Source organism: Lissotriton helveticus, chromosome 2_1, assembly GCF_964261635.1.
Source record: "Lissotriton helveticus chromosome 2_1, aLisHel1.1, whole genome shotgun sequence".
Taxonomy (NCBI): domain Eukaryota; kingdom Metazoa; phylum Chordata; class Amphibia; order Caudata; family Salamandridae; genus Lissotriton; species Lissotriton helveticus.
In genome coordinates, this window is record NC_136059.1 from 2,132,445,861 (window position 1) to 2,132,464,718 (window position 18,858).

The window sequence follows — 18,858 nt, forward strand, 5'->3', positions numbered from 1 at the left end:
GCATATTTGCCCAGAAAGATGCAGGACAGATTAAAATGAAAGAAAAGAACAAAAGGATAGTGTTTGTCAGTCAATACTCTAATCTTAGCAACAAGATTAAAAACGTAATAAATTCAACTTGGAGTATTTTGAATGACAATGACCTTACAAAGTTAGAGAAGCCGCTGTTTGCTTTTAAAAAGAATAACAACCTCAGACGTGATCTCGTCCACACATATAGAGAGGGTCCCAAGCAGATACAAACTACGCTGGGGAGTGAGAAAGTCACTGGTAATTATGCATGTAGCAGTTGTGCCATGTGTGACCAATGCATCCAAGGTAAAGAATACATGCACAATGGTTACACTTTGAAACCGAGGGCATTAAATAACTGCAGAACTAAAAATGTGGTATACTTAATAGTATGCCCGTGTATTTTAGGTTATGTGGGCGAAACGGGACGGGAAGTACGAGTCTGCCTGTTAGAGCACAAGTCCGCAATTAGGAATCAGAAACCCAACTGTCCCTTAGTGGATCATTTTAAAGCAAAGGGTCATCTATTCTCCGAGTTTAAATGGTTCCTCATTGAACGGATAGATATCAACAAAAGGGGAGGTGACACCGTGATAAAAAGAAATAATCGCGAACAATGGTACATGTCCATCCTTAACACAGTAAAGAAGGGACTTAACACCAGAGAAGATTGGATGAGTATCATAATCTTATCACCCAAACCATCTGAGTGACTATGACCCCTGCAATGTATTATTAACGCCTGATCCAATAGAAGGGGAATAAATAGGATAGCGATTCGGGAGCTCAATCTTAGTGGTAGGGAACGATCGGAGTCATGGGCATTGTCTGACCATGGTGTGTGTACCGGCCACACAGTTTTGTCGATGTGCGCAGGGCCCCCATCAGCTACCTAGGATAGTAAGGGAACGAGGTTATAAGCACGAACAGGGCCATCACATTTTACACTGGAGGGGCAATAGTTCAAGTTCGGGCATTTATATAGCGCACTACTCACCCAGAGGGTCTCAAGGCGCTTGGGGAAGGGGTTCATTATTTGTCGAATAGCCAGGTTTTAAGTTCTTTTCTGAAGGAGATGTGGTTCTGAGTAAGGCGGAGGTGAGTGGGGAGTGAGTTCCAGGTCTTGGCAGCCAGGAAGGAGAAGGATCTGCCACCCATGGTGGATTTTCGGATGCGCGGGACTGCGGCGAGGGCTTGATTGGACGATCTAAAAAAGTTGATCAAATAATAGAATGCACAAAACACTCTTATATTAATAAAAAGTATATTAGGGTATCGTAAACGCTTAAGGTGAACCGTTTATTTGTAACTATAGATTACAAATAAAAAAGATCAAATTGGTTAATTGCTTTTACATCATATTGTGCACTTTCGTACTAGGGGCGCGAATTTGATCATATTAATCCTATGGGATTTATAGTATAACAATTGGAGAATACTGCCACCTTAAGTCATCTATTCGGGCTATTTAAACGTTTTGACATCACCCTTTTAATTCGTAGTCACCAGGTTAATAATTAGAAGCGTTTTGCCCTCGATACCTAGAAACATGGGCTCTCTAAAGCAGGGGCATTGCCCTTTTAATCTTGAATGACCAGGCTCGCACCCCGTAGTACGGGGAAAGAGGCGTTTACATATGTCACTCGGGAGGCGCGCCCATATCCAGGTGCCGGGAAGTAGATTAGTTTAAATAACCGCACCCGGAGGGAACAAACTGTTTTCCACGCCGTACGAGAGGGATCTGTGACTTTACTGCACAGAGAGGTAAGTTGAAATACCGCATGGCCACGCGTACCAAGGACATAGCTAGATAAATTGGGGTACGCACAAGGCTATTATTTATAGATAGCGAAGCCTTTTTTGGAGAAGTCCTCCTTACGTGGGTCATTTTTTTATTGATTGTGTGAAAGCGGAGCCGGTTTGGAGCAGTGTCTCTCATGCGGGGTAATCTTTCACCTCTGAGCGTCATGGGATAGGATTTGCTCGCCCAGACTCGTCACACTGGCAGGGGGGAGTTATACGAAGGATACATTGTATCCCCTTCCCCTGGAGACTCAGCGTATAAACGGGCAGGATCAGTTTAGAAGAGAAAATACATGATCCGTTTGTTCAGTTTGTTTGTTTTCTTTTTCTTTAAATTATTTAGGCTGAGTATACGAAATAAATATCCATACATTTGGCATTTCCCTTAGGTTTCACCCTCTTATCAAACAAAAGAGCGGATGAGCATAGGGGAGAAACACATGCGAATTACCATGCCCATGCTTATTTAACTATTGAATTTTGGTGAGTATATTTCACCAACTAAACTGGACATTAAGGTGCGAGTCAAACTATATTAAGTTGGGGATTAATAACAGAACTCCCATGTACGGTTTTTTTATTTACAGATAAAATAGATCATTGTTTTTAAACTATTGGCAATAGAGAGGATGCTGGTTTCTCGCCCATATTGATATATGTCTATCCCTCCGACATTGGACAAAATAACACCCAATCTACTGGTAGGTCATACTACGATTCGGGGGCACACACAAGGACCTTTAGTGTATAAAAGAGGGAATCATGAGAGTTTTGATTATTTGATCATTATTCCTCTTCTTTACTTTGTAGTGTTAGTATCAAGAAGCGTTTGGAGCTTTAAGAGCCCCGCTCATTTTTAACATTCACCAATGGAGGAAATATTAACCTGAAATCATTGGTAGGTTCAAACAAGGGTGGGGGTTCCCTGAATAGACTTGAACTTGAAAGGAGGTGAGGGTTGTGAATGTAATTTTAGTATCACCCTTTCTGTTCAGAGCATCAGCAGTAAGAAGTGATTGGAGGTTTGAAGGACCCCGCTAACATTCTATATCTTACAACCATCTTTTGGACCGCCTCAGAGATTTCAGGAGGTGGGTGAAATAGCTTTGGTTTCCGGTTGGATTGTATGGTTGCATGGAGGTATGTGTGTATTTTAAAGGAATGGATGTTTGACCGTGAAGTGGGGACCCTATGGCCAGTTGTGTATCACGATACTATGTCTAGAGATACAAGGTTTGAGATTTTATACATGGGGGGGCCCTAAATTTGATCTATATAGGCCCATGCTTCCCAATTAGTTAGCATGTCTGTTCTGTGTAGATAGGGTATATATTAGGTTCTGAAGATTGTTTCTCCCTTTTCTATAAAATTGAAAATCCCTAATAGGTTGATTACTCTGATGGGTGATATGTATAAATTTTACCCCCCCGCTCTATTGGGTGACAATAATATTGAGGGGTGGGATATCTTAAGATTGTAATATGAATTTATGTTGGACAGAGATGTTCTAGCCAATCATTAATTGCACATATGTTTTTTAATTAGGATACATTCATGGTTTCTTTGTGGGAGAGTTATCTATATGCAATTTTCTGAAGAAGGTGGCTCACAATAATATTAACGCCACCGAAACGCGTCGACGCACTATATGGGGTTACATCCATGAATCTGACTGGGTGTTGAATTGATGATACGATTCATGGACACTCATGTGATATTATATTGGATCTCATGTGGAGTAACGAAAATGAGGATGTTTTTATAGTTTTGCACTATTGTTTGCTGCTCGCTTGTTAGGTCTCGCGACCTATCGATGCGCGCAAGCGCATCGAGCGGTGGGAGAATTCAAGTAGCCAAAATCCTCGTCAAACTAAGGGCTTTCCGCTGGCGTTTTGTTTACGTTCACGTGAATCACGTGATCAAACACGAACGCGCATCAGCCTCCCTCCCTCCTATCGGCCATACTTTCAGCTCCAGCACCTCCCCTCTCTCCCCGCACACAGCCTTCCTTGGATTTCTCCTCCCCCTCCCCAGCCAGCTTCCCCCAGGCCGTGTTCCCTCCCCTGCTACCCCATCCTCACTCATCCCTCGCACCCCCTCCTCCTTCAGGCCCCCACCATTTGCTTTTGCTTGTGTTATCAGACTCACGACCTCCGCGCCAGTTTGAGATCTCACGAGATACCGCCGGATGTCTCCAACTTTACAAAACTTCGGGGCACTAACTCGTGCTACACAAATGAAACATCGGCACATATTTTCCTCACTTTGTTACTTTAATTCTGTGATCTAAATCTTCACAGTTTAAGTTAAAATGACAAGATTGTCAACACGCTGTTGTGAAAGCCTAGAAATGTTTACGTTACTCAACTCAGCGCGAGCTTTTCTCTAATTGACGAGTCTCGGTGAGCCCGCCCAGCAGAGCCCCAGACAGACAGCGCCTGGTGCGGGTGACCTCTGGCTTCAGGGCACTTTGGAGAAATTAAGTGTTCTGCAGTCTGCACAGTGCATATGAAAACAACACTTCGAAAGAAGGCGCTGGCGAAATATGTAAAAAGGCCGACGTAATTCACTTGCTAGCTGGCGTTTTGCATTCCGCTTTTTACACAGAATTCTGTAAAATTACGCGGCGTGGTATCACTGGGGTTGATTCAATTACACCTCAGACAGCGGGAACGCCAAACAAGCATTGGCATTGCCAATAGGTCTCGCTTGTGGGACCTTATAAGTAATTAGTTTTGCAGCACAATATCCTTGGTGCAACAAGGATATTGTGCTGCAAAACTAAATACTTATAAGGTCCCACAAGCGAGACCTATTGGCAATGCCAATGCTTGTTTTTATTTTCTATTTGTCAACAAATTAGTTTTTTTTTTTAACTGTCTGTGTACATTATAAATTTGCTGATAAGAGGTCTTTTTAAACACTGTATGATCTATATGCAGTGTATTGTTATTAAAAATCAATTCGTTTATCTTTGTATATCAGTTGCTTTAGAGTATTGTTTTACATAATTGACTGTCGGGTACCGAAGTAGTGGCAAAGGGTAATATTACGAGTGTTGTGAATGAATGCAGATTAGTGAAAAAGTCTGTCGGGTTGAGATCCATTAACAGTACTATTTTTAGTACATCTTAAGTTTTCCCAGGAGAAATTTGTTCTTTATTTACACAGGGATGTGTGCCATGTCAACTCTCTGTTTAGTTCTGTACTCAGACACTCAGCCTGCAGAGGCAGTGTGTGGGTGTCAGGGTACAGGGCCCCTAAGGGTGGCACAATACGTGCTGCAGCCCTTAGGGGCCTTCTCTGGTCACCATGCCCTGAGTACCTAGGGTACCATTTACTAGGGGCTGATAGGTGGCCAGAGATGCCAATTGGGTTTTGTTTCAACACAGCTTTAGGGAAGGAACAAAGGCCCTGGGCACCTGGTTGGCAGGAGCTCAGGGCACACTCAGTCAAAGCACATCAGCAGTTCAGCAAAAAGTGAGGGCATACCAATGCAAAAAAGATGGCACTTTCTCACAGAGGGTGCTTCGAGTTTTTCTAGATATGGGACATTTAACTCCAGGATTCTTGATCAATGGAACGGAAAATAGCATGAAATGAAGCCTCCACCTAGATCCCTTCAGAATGTAGCATTTAATGCATGGGAAAGAATGGCATGGGAAAGGGAGTAAAAACAATTCCAGAGGAGAACTAATAGGGCAGTGTAGAATTGAACAAATGCCCAATGGGATGAAGAACAGTGTAAATGTGAAAAGCTAATATAGAATGGACTAGATTATACCCAGTCCTTACTTCAGAGACTGCTAAGCGGGGGAAAGGCAAAGATTCCATTACGAAGAAAGGGGATGAGTCCGATACTTATTCATTCATTGCATCCTTGGTAATTGTTTGGTATTGTAGATACATATTATCGGTTGAGACCCTGTTATTAAGCTAGTTAGTAAGACTTGGAGGTTATAGTAACTGGGCGTTCTATTGTGTGAAATCTCCCACAATATTGCGATTACTGTTTTATATGTAAAATAAAAAACGTAGACAATTTTTTAAAATTATATTAAGTTTGTGATTTAGCAGAGCTTAATACTTTACTGATTCTGTACATCCATTGAGCCCATTTTATATTTTTTCCTACAATGCGTGACATCTGTTGTTGCAGGTTACATTTTAAAGACTGAGTTGATATATTTTTAAAATCTGTTATTTTGAGGTTGATAAACTAAAATACTTTTATTTTGAGGTTGATAAACTAAAATACTTATGTGTATAATTTTTTTCCTCTCAAAGCAATTAAGTCATGTTTTTGTTCCAGGAACGCTGCCGATTGTGAGCAGAGAGTTCGCTCAATGGAGGACCTGGATGTGTGCTCTGCCAAGTTTAGTTTCTCGAGAGCCGAGAATGAAGTCAAAAAGCATAAATGGCGCATGCTTTGCGATATCCTTCTAGACCAGGCTGTGTTGCCTGGGGTTGGCAATATAATTAAAAATGAAGCACTTTTTGACAGTGGTCTCAACCCAGCTGTGAAGGTAAACATTCCCATTGGCAGCTTAACTAATGTTTGATGTAATAAGGAAGAACGCTATTAACAGTTGGGAACATAAATAAACCTTTATTGAATCTTAGCAGATGTTTGTTGTCTATACACTTGTAATTTTCTTCATAAATTGAACACAAAGTTTGCTTATATCCTCCCCTTTTCATGTGGTCTATTTTGACAGCATGTGGTGACTCCCCAGATTATGACATCACCTGATGTCTTGCGAACCTTGCGGTATGAGAAAGACGGTTAAGGAAGACTGAGAGTTGTGGCAGATAAGCCTTAGAATACTATTGGGGTCAGGAAATGTAACAAAACTCCTCTTTATGTTTGGTCAACCCCATTTTATTTAAACTGATGCAGCTATTTATTATTTTACTCTGTGCACTGAGACTCTTCTATCCAGGTCTGGCCCCTCAAACATGTAGAAATTGGCTATACTCCTGATTAACATATTTAACTTAACTATAAGGCCCTGGTATATAGTACAAAAATGTACCCAGGGCTTATAATTTGAATGAATACACAAAAGAGGCTGCCCTGAGTATAAATGACCGAGACATAGAAGATACTAAGTAAAGTGCTTGGCATCTCAGAAAAAGTGAAGGACTGTCCTCACACACCACTAGGTGTCATGCTTCATAATTGTCAGTCCTTGCTCTCTAAAAACTTTGTTTGATAGCGAGCGGGCCTACACCTGGAGACATGGAGGCACTTCTAAAACGAAGTGGTTGCCCGAGAAAGTGAGTGATAATCTAAAAATCAGTATAATTGTCGAAATTCATTTATTCTAATAGTCAATTATATGATATTAAAAATGAAAAACTGTGGTATAGGGAATTATTACCCTATCACCATGGTGATTAAAGTTATCAACATGTTTCTGCCCTATTGGCCCAAAGGGTCCGCAGCATTCATCAAGACGGAAAAACAAAGAAGTGTTGGCTCCTATCTTACCAAAGTGTTGGTACAGAATTACCACTGGGTAGGTTGACCTGTGTCACACTCTACCTGGGAGGGTTTCCTGGAAATTGTAAACAAATGAAAAAGAGATTGCCATAAAAGACATTCAGTTAAAGAAAGGTGAGAACTGCAGTGAAAAATGCCCCACATGCATCACTTATACACAAAGTGGCTATTGTGTGAGACACGTGTCACTGCAAACGTGAGACCTCCGCAGTTTATTTTGCACATAAGTGTGAGACCATTAAGCTTCCTACACACCCCATGGGAGGAGTATGAAGGAGAGTACCCCTATAGTCAAGCTCTGGAAGAGAAATAAAGAAACACACTTTTAGTCAGTTTATGTGAACCAAAGATTTCCTTATGGGAAATGATAACGTTTAACACGAGTACGTATCCATACCACCATTCATACTCTTACTACTACAAGGTGCGTGTCTCTCCATGATCTAGTGGTTTTCGCTCCTCTTCCCCATTGTAGAATAAAGAACGCGAAATTCTGGCTTTAAGTGGTACCCCTAATCAGTACAATGAGTAAATTGGTAGCACATATGATCAAAATTTTCTTAAAAAAAAGGTTTTCGGTGTCTGGAAAACCTCCTGTATGTAAGCGTTTGTGTGCCTGTGATTTTGCCAGCATGTTTTTTATTTTCCTTGCATCTTTATTATTATGATATGTGTTAGCTATAGAAAGGCTTGCTGTCTGTATTAGAGCTGACAGGGAGGCATGTGAACGTGGCAGAAACAATGGTTGAGAGAGGCCTTCTGTTCATCATGCACCAGGATGGCAAGATGTTCAAGGATGAGAACCGCAATTTCAGTTCGATGCGATGTTGCAGATGCTCTTGAGAAACAATTTGATGGGTTCCTGGTGGTGTGAATGGAAATTACTTTTTTCAGAATCTCCTGTTACTTTTAAGTTGGTGTTCTCGCAGCTAGAGCTAGGAGAGATTCCCTTTGGACTTTGAGAGTTACAGACCTGTCTGCTTGTCCTATTCCTGCAATGCGTGAAGCTTTATGCTAAACACTAGTTTCCTTTTTCCAAGACTTCTACTGAAGTGTGAACATGTTGACGCCTTCTTTGCTCCTAAATAGTGACCTTTGATAGATAATCCCTTAAATAGCTTATGCTCAGAAGAGAGAAGGGAAGTGTCTTTATGGAACACCTGCTTGCTTTAATCTGTGTTTATATAATTGTGATGATTGCAATTCGATATGTCATTCTATTGCGCTTTAACCAAATGAGATACTTTAGCTGACCTATTGTACTATTGCATTATTTAACTTATTATTGGTTTGCATACATAATGGATTCCTTGGTAATCCAAATAGAACCCTTTAATCATATTCAGTGATTCCTGGTCCTTATTGTGAAGTCACATAGGCTTCAAAAGTTAAAATGTATTATTGATGTTTTCTCCCTTTCAGTGCTTCAAGTCAGCTAACAGTCCATACAACCAATGAGGAAAAACCTTTGACGACTTTACTAAAAGATTATATTGTGAGGCAGAATGCTCTAACATAAGTAATCTGAAAAAATATTTTGGAGCATTTTTACCTTCATTTCATGTAATTGTGGACATGTTTATTTACATCATTCAGTCTCGGAAAATTATTTTGCCATTATTGTTAAGAATTCATTGTTTGCAAGGCAATACGCAGATTGCTCACTCCATTAATGTGTTTTATTTACAGGCTGGACAGTTAACAGACGATCAAATACATCATATTGTGAAAATGACACGTGATTTCACCCTCCTTTTTTACAAGGTATTAATATTCGTTTGTACGTTTCATTTTTGGCAAATGTCTAAAAACATTATACTCCACCTAGGGAAACCTTTGCCAGCCTTTTTCCCCAGAAACCCTGTTCAGATTTAGAATTCCAGATGGCGATCTAATTTAAACGTTAAACAACATCACTTTGTTATACCGTGCTCTGTGCAAAACATGATTATTTTATGAAAATATCGTTATTATGTATAAGTTTTGAATTCAAAGGCTGTAATGTTGAATTTGGAGGGGAGTACACCACTAGAGGTTCATATCGCTCTGTGGAGAGACATGATACAAGCCCAGAGGAGGGATCGTGGTGTAAGCGTAAAAGCCACACCTGAAACTAGATTCCAGTGTGTTGCAGCATACCACTGCAAACTCCACCTGCACTGAAACATGTTCAGTAAGTAGTGGATACTAGAGAAGTTTTGATAAAGATTTTTAAAAATAAGCAAAACATTTTTCTCCCTTTATTTTAACTCTGCCAGAAATATTTTATATCTCAGTGCAGAGATTAAGTTATTTTATTTAACATTCATGGCCAGATTAGGGAGGTGAAAGGGGTGTAATGTGTGTTTTACTCCTGTATGATTCCAAACTCTTTTTCCCTTCACCAACAACTAAATATCATGGTGAATGCTGCGTATCAGTCTAGACTATCCGGTATAAGGTACTGTGCTGGGATATTATCCGACATACCAAGTGTGTCATAATGCTGCCTGTGATCGGGGATCAAGGGAGACCTCATTGGAACCTAAACTCTGAAAAACACTCTTTCTGTAGAAGCATTGTGGGATAATAACAAATGTAGGAAATGTGCAGTTATTTGAAATGATGATGATGACTCCAGTAAACTGTTCTTATTTCAGTGTCGCAAGACTGGATCCGCCCTCTACAAACATTACAAAGTATATAAGCGAGCAAATTGTGGCCAGTGCAATGCTCAGATTGTCGTATGCCGTCTTGGAGAGAATAATAGGATGACTTACTACTGCCCTCAGTGTCAAAAAGAGAATCCTGAGCTGCTTGATGTTGGGTATGCTTGAGCCGTACAAAAAACACTGATATTCCGCGAAATGTATTTGACATTCTGAATGTTTTAATAATTATTTGCAGAGCTTACAAAGTGTTATTACCAATGGCGCGTTCTAAGCATGGAGGGACACTAATGTGGATCTGTTATTCTAATATTTTCTTTTAACTTATTTTTGTATTGAAATCACACCTCCATTAATAATGCAAAAATTAGGTCAAGGATAAACTTTGGGAAAATAAAAAATAAAAAAGCGCACCAGATAATATTCAGTTGGGGTGCACAGTAATTAATAGTTTTGTATTAACATGCAAACGGATGATTAAGCAGTGTTCACCTATGTATGGTCCAATATTTTCAGGGAGGGTTTTGTAATTCATTCTTCTGAGCATGTCCAGGTAAATCTCTCTGCAGAGGCTACCAGGTGTCAATTTATTCCGAGAATCTATAGACTTGCTTTCTACGTGATTTATGCTACCCAATGTATTCCACAAATTCACAGCTATTGTGTGTTTAATTCTGGCCACAGGATTGTCATTTGCCCTCCCTTCGAGATTGTGCCCAAAACTCATGTTTGTTGTTAGATTCTCCCTTGTTAACCTAATTAATAGTTTATCCATTACCCCTCTTTAAGACCGAATTGTATTCAAATTTAACTATTTATGTGTGCATAAAGGATATGTTTTCTGACTCTTGTTGTGCACCCAGGCAGATTATACCACATTTTCTTGGCATCCGTGTTCGTGGTTGTAGAGAGGATGTGGTCCAACTCATTGTTCTTTGGCAGTCTTTTAGTCGTAGGGTGTTGAGTGGAGAGTCAAGTGCTTCCTTCCTGGTTTTGGTGCCGTTGATTGAAGTCTCCAAGAAACTTGGGGTGACAGTGTTGAATGGTAGTAGGGATGATGAGGTCTGATATAAAATTATTGTACGTTCCATGAGGCCTGTAGATGAGACGGACAGAGTATATTTTGCAGGCTGAGAGAGGAAACTGACAAGAGAAGTGCTCCAAAGACTTGGGTGTAGCCGTGTATAAGATGGTGTATAAGATGGTGTAGGGCCATGTTCACTTGTTTGTTACTGCGAGCCCATCTTCAGTTTTGTAGGTGTAGGTCTGTGTGGTGAATGCTGTATCCACAGGGAAGAAGGATATCTTACATTTGTGTGGGACAAGATACGACATGCATGGGAAGCAGATCTGGGGACCCCGATATAGGATGAGCAATGGGCTTTTTGCTGCTCTGTCACCCAAAAAGTTTCACTCAATATTCGCCATAAATTAATACATTTTAAGTTTTTACGTAGAATGTATATGACCACAGAAAGCGTCCACACAATTGATATATCCAGATCACATCACTGCCCAAAATGTAATGCACCAGGTGCAGATTTCGCCCATTTAGCGTGGACCTGCCCTCATATATCGACATTCTGGGTGCAAATACACAACACCACCAGTAAAATGGTGAATGTGCGTATGACGCCACTACCTGAAATTGCATTGTTGGGGTACGTAGCGTAGTTTTCTCACAGTGTCCGTAGGTTTGTCGCTATAAACTTGTTGTTAGCAAAAAGAGAAGTGGCAATACAGAAAAGGGATGGTTGTCTAGCCTAGCCACATGTTCTATGAATAGCGAGTTGTATGCAGCAACCATACCTCCAGTCTCCTGTCCTAAAGACATATGGGCTCCCTTTAGACACTACCTGAGTGCCCAACAAGCTGACCCTGCCACACAACCAGAACAGGGCCTTATACCCGCAGGTATAAGGTGAAATGTGACGTTAGGCATGCAGACACTTTCGTTTGCCCAACACTGGTTATCGTGTCAAGTCTTTAAAGGAGTACAGTGGCAAGGGGTTCAGTGAGGTGGGGGTTGTCACACTGGGAAGGGTTCCTACTGCAGATATGAATGCGGGGCTTATGTCGAAATGTGAATAATATAACTTATTCTAATAAGCCATCTCGAAATCACTGTGTTATATTGACCTTCCTGACGCAAAATGTATGAACATTTTATTTGTGTAATTGGTTGAATACTAATGTTACATGATACTGATCGCTGTAATGAAGAAATTGCTAAATAAAGTTTTTAAAAAAATGTGTGTGGGGGAAGGTGTGAACCAGATTTCTGTGATGAAAAGAGCAGATAAGTTGTGGTGTGTGATGGTACTCTGACACAATATATTGCTGAATGTTAGTTCCTGAGCATGAGTTGAAGATGGCTTAATGTGGGTGATGTGTATTTTGATGAGTGATATATGGACAAGGTTATTGTTAAATGTGTGGGTATGGCGAGTATATTTGAAAGGTCTTGGTTTGGGAGTGGGAATGGTGTGTGTTGAGGCATTTCGAGAAACCCATGATAACCGGTGTCTTACTGTGGAGGTAGTGGTTCTGGACATATACCCTTCAGGTCTGAGCAGTGACCTTGTCTTGGCCACCAAGATTGGGGACACCTTTGGGGGTAAGTCCTTTGAAGGCTGTGGAGAGTGTTGAGATGCAGTGATGTTACGTCCTGTTGAGATGGAAGCCGGGAATTAAGAAATGAGTTAAAAGAGGGTGTGACTACATATAGTGAGGATTATATGCAACACCCGTTTTGGTCGTGGAAGCAGGTGTGTCGGTTAATGAACAGAGACGTGCATAAGAATTCAGTTATGGCACACTTGTATGGTATAGGTTGCTTCTCCCTGCTGACCCTCCATTATTTTTTTTTTTTGCTTAATTCTTGGAGAAAAGCAAGGCATAATATTAATAAATCCTATAGCATCTAGTCCGGACTATACAATATAATTACAGAAATTCAACAGCTCATGCTTCCACCATAATCTTTGTGTGATTTGTGTTTATTTTATCTTATTTGATTTACCAAAGACACAAGAATCATGTACCCTGATGCAGGCAGTGCTTCAGTGACAAAATACTTAAAAGGTATAGAGAACAAACAAGCAGGCCTACTGCAGTGAGACTACATTGGTACCCCAATTGCGATCTAGCAATTATACCACACCTCATAAAATATTCTAACTTTTAATCTTCGTATAAATGCCAGTTGCCATAGGTGGGAAATGTTGTCTAATGTACTAGTATCATCGTAAATATACTATACAAAGTTTTCTAATGAACAGCATCTGGAGAATTTCGAAAATTCTTGCTCTCCACAGACCAGTTGTTGAGATTTCCTTGCTCTACTCAAAATGAGAACTTTACAGCATGAAGACAACCCTATTGAATGGTTGGGTATCACCAGCAGCACAGTACTCTTGATGCTAGTCTGACTACAGGGGCGTGTCTCCGCCTGTCTGTCAGGGGTATTAGCAAATACCACTGAGGGCATTAATACATGCCCTTCACACAAAATACTGGCAACTGCGGCTGTTTTTAATTGCCATTCTATTTCATGCTGTCAGTTGTCTAAGACCCTGAAGTATAGGGATAAGACAGCAAGGGAAAAAGAAACCATGCAAGGGGCAGAATGAGATTTGGTCTTGAAGAAAGCCTCAGACCCTCAGTCGCCTAACGACAAGGGCTGAAATATGTTGACAAAAATCAGAATGTAGTGACACCAAATCCTCTTCAAACACGAGGAATTACAATTTTAATAATAGAAAAGGCACCCAAAAATAAAGGGATTCCGAATATCCAATAGGTATTTTTATCTGTATCAATGAGGACCCTTTCAGAAAAAGTATTTAAAGTGCTCCCTGGAATATAGTCAAGCCCACCCTGGTTCATAGGGACTAGGATGAGATTCGATGATGAAGCTTAACACCAACATGGTGTGTGACGGTCTAACAAAGAAAGCTTTCTAGGTCTTCGCCTATAAGGCTTGAGCTTTTCTGAGGCTGTGACTGAGTACTTAGGGCTTAAGGATATTCTTCAAATGAATCATCTTTTCCTTGTCATGTTCTATATCTGGGATGTTATCTAGCTCTCCAATTTTCCTAGGGTGAACTCTGGCATTCTCTTCACTCGCTGTGCTTGGGATTGCAGTAGATGGCACAAAAAGATACTATGGGGTTAGTAAATGGCAATTATCTATTGGTACAATCCTGGATGATAATGTGCTCTAGCTGATGTTCTGGGAAGGATTTCTATCACCCTCCTTTTACAATGAACATGGTAAGCAACCTTCTCATAGAGTATTGGTACCTTAAGCAGATCTTACACCTAATGCCCTTACAATCGTTTGTGAAACTAGGTTTCATTGTATTAAGGAAGTAGAGGCTGAGGTATAATGAGAGAAGACACAACCCCCACTGCATAATAAAGGTAAACCATAGATAATTGTGTTTTTTACATTTCTGAAGGAGAGACCTGTTAAAACCGACATGGTAAAACACAAAAATCTGTAGATATCAATATCTTTATTTTGGCCTAAAAGGCCATAAAAGAGAAAGATAAATACAAAATATATAAAAACAATACAAAAATACAGACCATGTAAAAGAGAAAAAAGAGCTGACTAAATATATTACAGTAAAACCAGGATAAAATATGTTAAAGTACACCGCATTATGTGGACACTTTTTTTCTGTCTTAACTGCCGCAGATACCTTGAGACTGCAAAGACCATGGACTAATTTGTATTACTTCTGAGTATTCCAAGGGCAATGCTATAATTCCTCAGAACGAAATTACGGCAGAGTGGCAAAATCCACTTATTCCTTGGACCATGATAGACTGGACAAAATAGAATTACATGTTCAACCACTTCGATCAAGGCAAAAAAGGGCATGTTTCGTCGGACTGAGTTCCCAGGCCTCCAAACGGTGGCAAAGGCTTAAATTGTGAGGATCTCTAAACGGAGCTTTAAGTACAGGGTTCTGGCATGGGGGTGCCCCACCTCCTCTAAAAATGATTCAGAGCTGTAGTCCATTTTGAACTCCAAGAAAGAGACCGTGAGGGAGACCATCCTAGAGTTACTCGCAGTATTTTGGTCCACATATTGCCAATAGGCTCTTTTCAATGCCTTTTTGCATACAAGTGCAACATCAGTTGGTGCTGAACAGAATTTGCCAAAACCAATCTGTCTCAACCAATCCCAGGAAATCTTACTGGACCCCAACTGCCCCCTGAGATTCTTCCAAGGCTCCTCTGAGAAATATAAGTTCCGGGGCTGATCATAGTCTCCGCCAATACGTTAAAGGCTTCGGCCGCACTGCATTATTAACTCCCTTTAATCCATGATCTAGTCGTAAAGGATAAAGGGGGGTACTTGCTGTGAGTTTGTTCAAGCCCCTCAGAAAATGATTTCTCGCTACTTCAAGGGGCCTAGCGTCACAAACGTGCAATGCAGCCCTCAGTGATTGGCATCTATAGATCTCTACGGCTGGGGTAATTGGACGGTATGCAGATCTGCTGTGGCTCTGGGACCTCAAAATACCCCCACAGTATTGCTCAAGCCTAATGTTTCGCTTCTGAACATGAAATGGCCAGTCAAAGTGAGCCGATAAGGTAGACCCCCAAGTAATCAAACACACTCCAAACGTTCACCATTGAGAGTGGGATTTGAGCATGTTGTGGGGCAGGGATTAAAGACCATGCATTAGTCTTACCAAGGTTGATCTCAAGGCCATGCTGTCGGCGGAAGACCACAAAGCCACCCAAGAGCTTTTGAATGCTCATGGGAGATTTGGATAGCAAAAGGGTGTCATCCGCAAACATAGCCAGGACCTGAACCCCGGTTAGAGATGGAACATCATCCTGACACAACTCCAGATGTGAAACGAAACTATTAATATTAGGAGAAAGAGGGTTGGAGCCAGCACGCACCCCCTCCCCTCCCATTTACAGATATAAAATCAGTCCGTTCACCCTTGGGTCCACATCTGACCTGTGCAAAATGTTTGGTATGTAACTTAATGGCAAATTTTTTAATTCTTTCATGCTGAATACTTTAGGAAGCTACAGCTAGATTCATCAAGACGAAAACGGCTCGCAAAGGGCCAGATTCTGAGAATCTGGCCCTTTGCGGGTGCAATTTTTGCATTTGGGATTCATCATCCCAAATGCAAAAATCGCTAATTGCTAAATCGCATATTTGCGAGGAATTGCATTTAAGGAATCTCTATTTGAGATTCCTTAAATGCAATTCATTACCCATTTTCTGATTGCGAATTCGCTATTTCTGGCCGCTATTTACCACGAAGTCAGACTTCGTGGTAAATAGCGAAAACTCCGAAAAATGCACTTAAGTGCATTTTTCGGAGTGGTATGTTACACACACACACATGTTCTTTGGACATGTGTGTGCGCAACATGTGGCTACATTTGCTTTTCAGGGGTGCTACAGGGTGTCCTTTGGACACCCCTGGCACCCTTGAAATCGCATCCTTATTTGCCTTTAGGCCCATAGGAATGAATGGGGAGTTATTCCTTATTTGCGATTAGCAATTTGCTAATCGCAAATAAGGAAGATGTAGGAATTGCAATACTTTTTGCAATTCCTACATGAATCCCGTTTTGCAAGTCCTTAATAGCGATTCCTTATGAATCGCTATTACAGACTCGCAAAACGGGACTTTGATGAATCTAGGTGCTAATCTTTTCAGCAGATGTTCTCCTTTTGACAGAGGGTGCCTTACAAGAATGAGTTGTGGATGAATGGAAGGAATTTGTTCCTCTCTTGAGCGGGGTTTGATACACAAACTTTTGATTCTAGCAGCATGTAGTTACTTCATATGTGTCAGCCTGAAGAAGGCTTAAAAGTGATGCTGCCGCTTTCATAAGGATGCTTAGCCAGTACCTCCTTTTACATATATCCATAAAATGTTTTTACTGTTTTCCAGCAAATTACCAACAAGAAACAGTTTAATTGGTTGGGCATATGGCAGCGGATCAAACAACGAACATGTGGCTAAAAGCAGCGAAGAAGAGTGGGCATGTGCACTCTGCACTCTGATAAACGTGCCCACTGCCAAAGTCTGTGATGCTTGTACATCTCCACGTCCGCAAGGTAAATCGGTCCTTTTCTTATTGGAAGTATCCTCTAATGGGGGTTTGGGGTTTCTATTTAGCAGGTCCAGTTGTCTTTTCTCTATTTTTTTTTCATTAGACTGGAAAAACCAGATTTCCCACGATCTTGTTGTAACCTGCATATGAGAAACATATTACAGAAGAGACGTTAAGAAATTGTTATAAAGAACCGTGCATCCAGCTGTTCCTGCCTATTAAAACAAGTCTTTTATTCTCTTCCCTGCCTCGCAGTTCATCCTCAAAGGTTCAGCTCAAGATTTCCAAACATGCATATAGGTCCACTGTAGAGGACACCTAGAGTCATTATTTGAAAACTTAAAGGTTATGCTGTAGGTACCACAATCCAGTCTTGTTTCCTATATAATGACCTTTCAAGGTAAAATACTTTTCTGTAAAATATATATGTATGTATCTGGGATACTGCTTTTTGCCATTGATGTGACAGCCCGAATCGAATTGGGATCCCTACAAGCAAATCAGGTAACAACCTCTGCCAGTGGCTGCAAATAATGCCATTTGTGTCTTTGTTGCCCTCAGTGATAGGGCAAATCATATGTAGCCAAGAAGGTCGATCTTTTGCTGGCCTTATTGGTGATATTTCCATAGGGATCCAGAGGATAAAAGAGAAACTTTCAACATTTCTTAGGAGAGCTTCATCATTGGCAATATGCTGGGATACATTGTATAGAGTATTCACTAATGTCTGGCAAGATTGTAGTTTTCCCCTAACCTGAATAGGCTAAAGACATGTTGGCTATGAAGGTTATATAGAATGAGATCTTCAACACTATGTGGGGTATGAAAACCAGGAAAGTAGAAAAACATTTTGAGGTTGTATTGAACACGTATCTCCTTTTATGAATATGGTATGTAATTATGCATTATACTCCAGGCTGTTGCAATATCCTTGTGTTTTGGTAGATTAGCTTTACGTTTATGAAGATGCTAGCTGTCAACATGTCTTTGTTTTTGGTCTGAATGTTGGACTTGCACGCCCCATTAAATGAACACTTGCCTCAACTGGATATACCGGCTATGATGACAGATTCTACCTACACTAAATATACAGGGGTAGAGTGGTGGGGACACTTGTTCCACTATCAGATCAGGGCTGGGGTGTGGCCATTTATTTTCCATACTTAATCATAGCATGAGCTGTTACAGACATCTACTTGTTCTAATAATCTGCTGTTCCTGTTTAGTGCCATGCAGATAGATAACATAATTAATTATGTTAATATTCTCATAATACTGGTCTATTTTGCCAGGTCTCATATTAAGTGCAGACCTTACCTTTAGTATCTGGGTTTTTCTGCAGTTTCCTCACAGAAGGAAGGTGAAAGTCTTTCCTGTTAAACTCCTCTATCCCTATCTAAGACTCCCTCCTACCTAAAACTTCAATTATTGAGAACGTGAACATGGCGATCCACTCGTGTACTCTACCTGCAAGCCAGTGCTTGTATCCAACTCTGCTGAAGGCCACTCAAGGCTGATAAAAGGAGGCTGGTGGAACTGTACCATTGCTTCCGTGTTCAAATACCATCCACTGACACTTTGGTCTTTTTTTTATTTTTTTTTATCTCGACCTTCATCTTAGGTTCTTTTATTTCTTATTATAGAACGCAAACTGTTCTCTTGTTGGCGCTGTAGGAGTGAAAGATGATGATAAAAGAGCTAGTTGAAAAACATTGGTAAGCACACCTTCGAAGTCCCTTAAAAGTAGTCTCTCCACTTTTTTTTGCTATTTTCCAGCAGTGA

The 18,858-nt window shown here is 40.7% G+C and overlaps 1 protein-coding gene across 1 annotated transcript in view; it reads left to right on the forward strand.

Annotated features, from left to right (window-relative positions):
- NEIL3 (nei like DNA glycosylase 3) overlaps positions 1-18,858 on the forward strand; it is a 243,898-nt gene that overhangs the window by 146,891 nt on the left and 78,149 nt on the right. The window contains exons 5-8 of the mRNA XM_078677091.1: positions 6,128-6,341; positions 9,011-9,085; positions 9,961-10,127; positions 16,914-17,080. Coding sequence (XP_078533217.1) covers positions 6,128-6,341; positions 9,011-9,085; positions 9,961-10,127; positions 16,914-17,080 — 623 coding nt within the window. The remainder of the gene's footprint in view (positions 1-6,127; positions 6,342-9,010; positions 9,086-9,960; positions 10,128-16,913; positions 17,081-18,858) is intronic.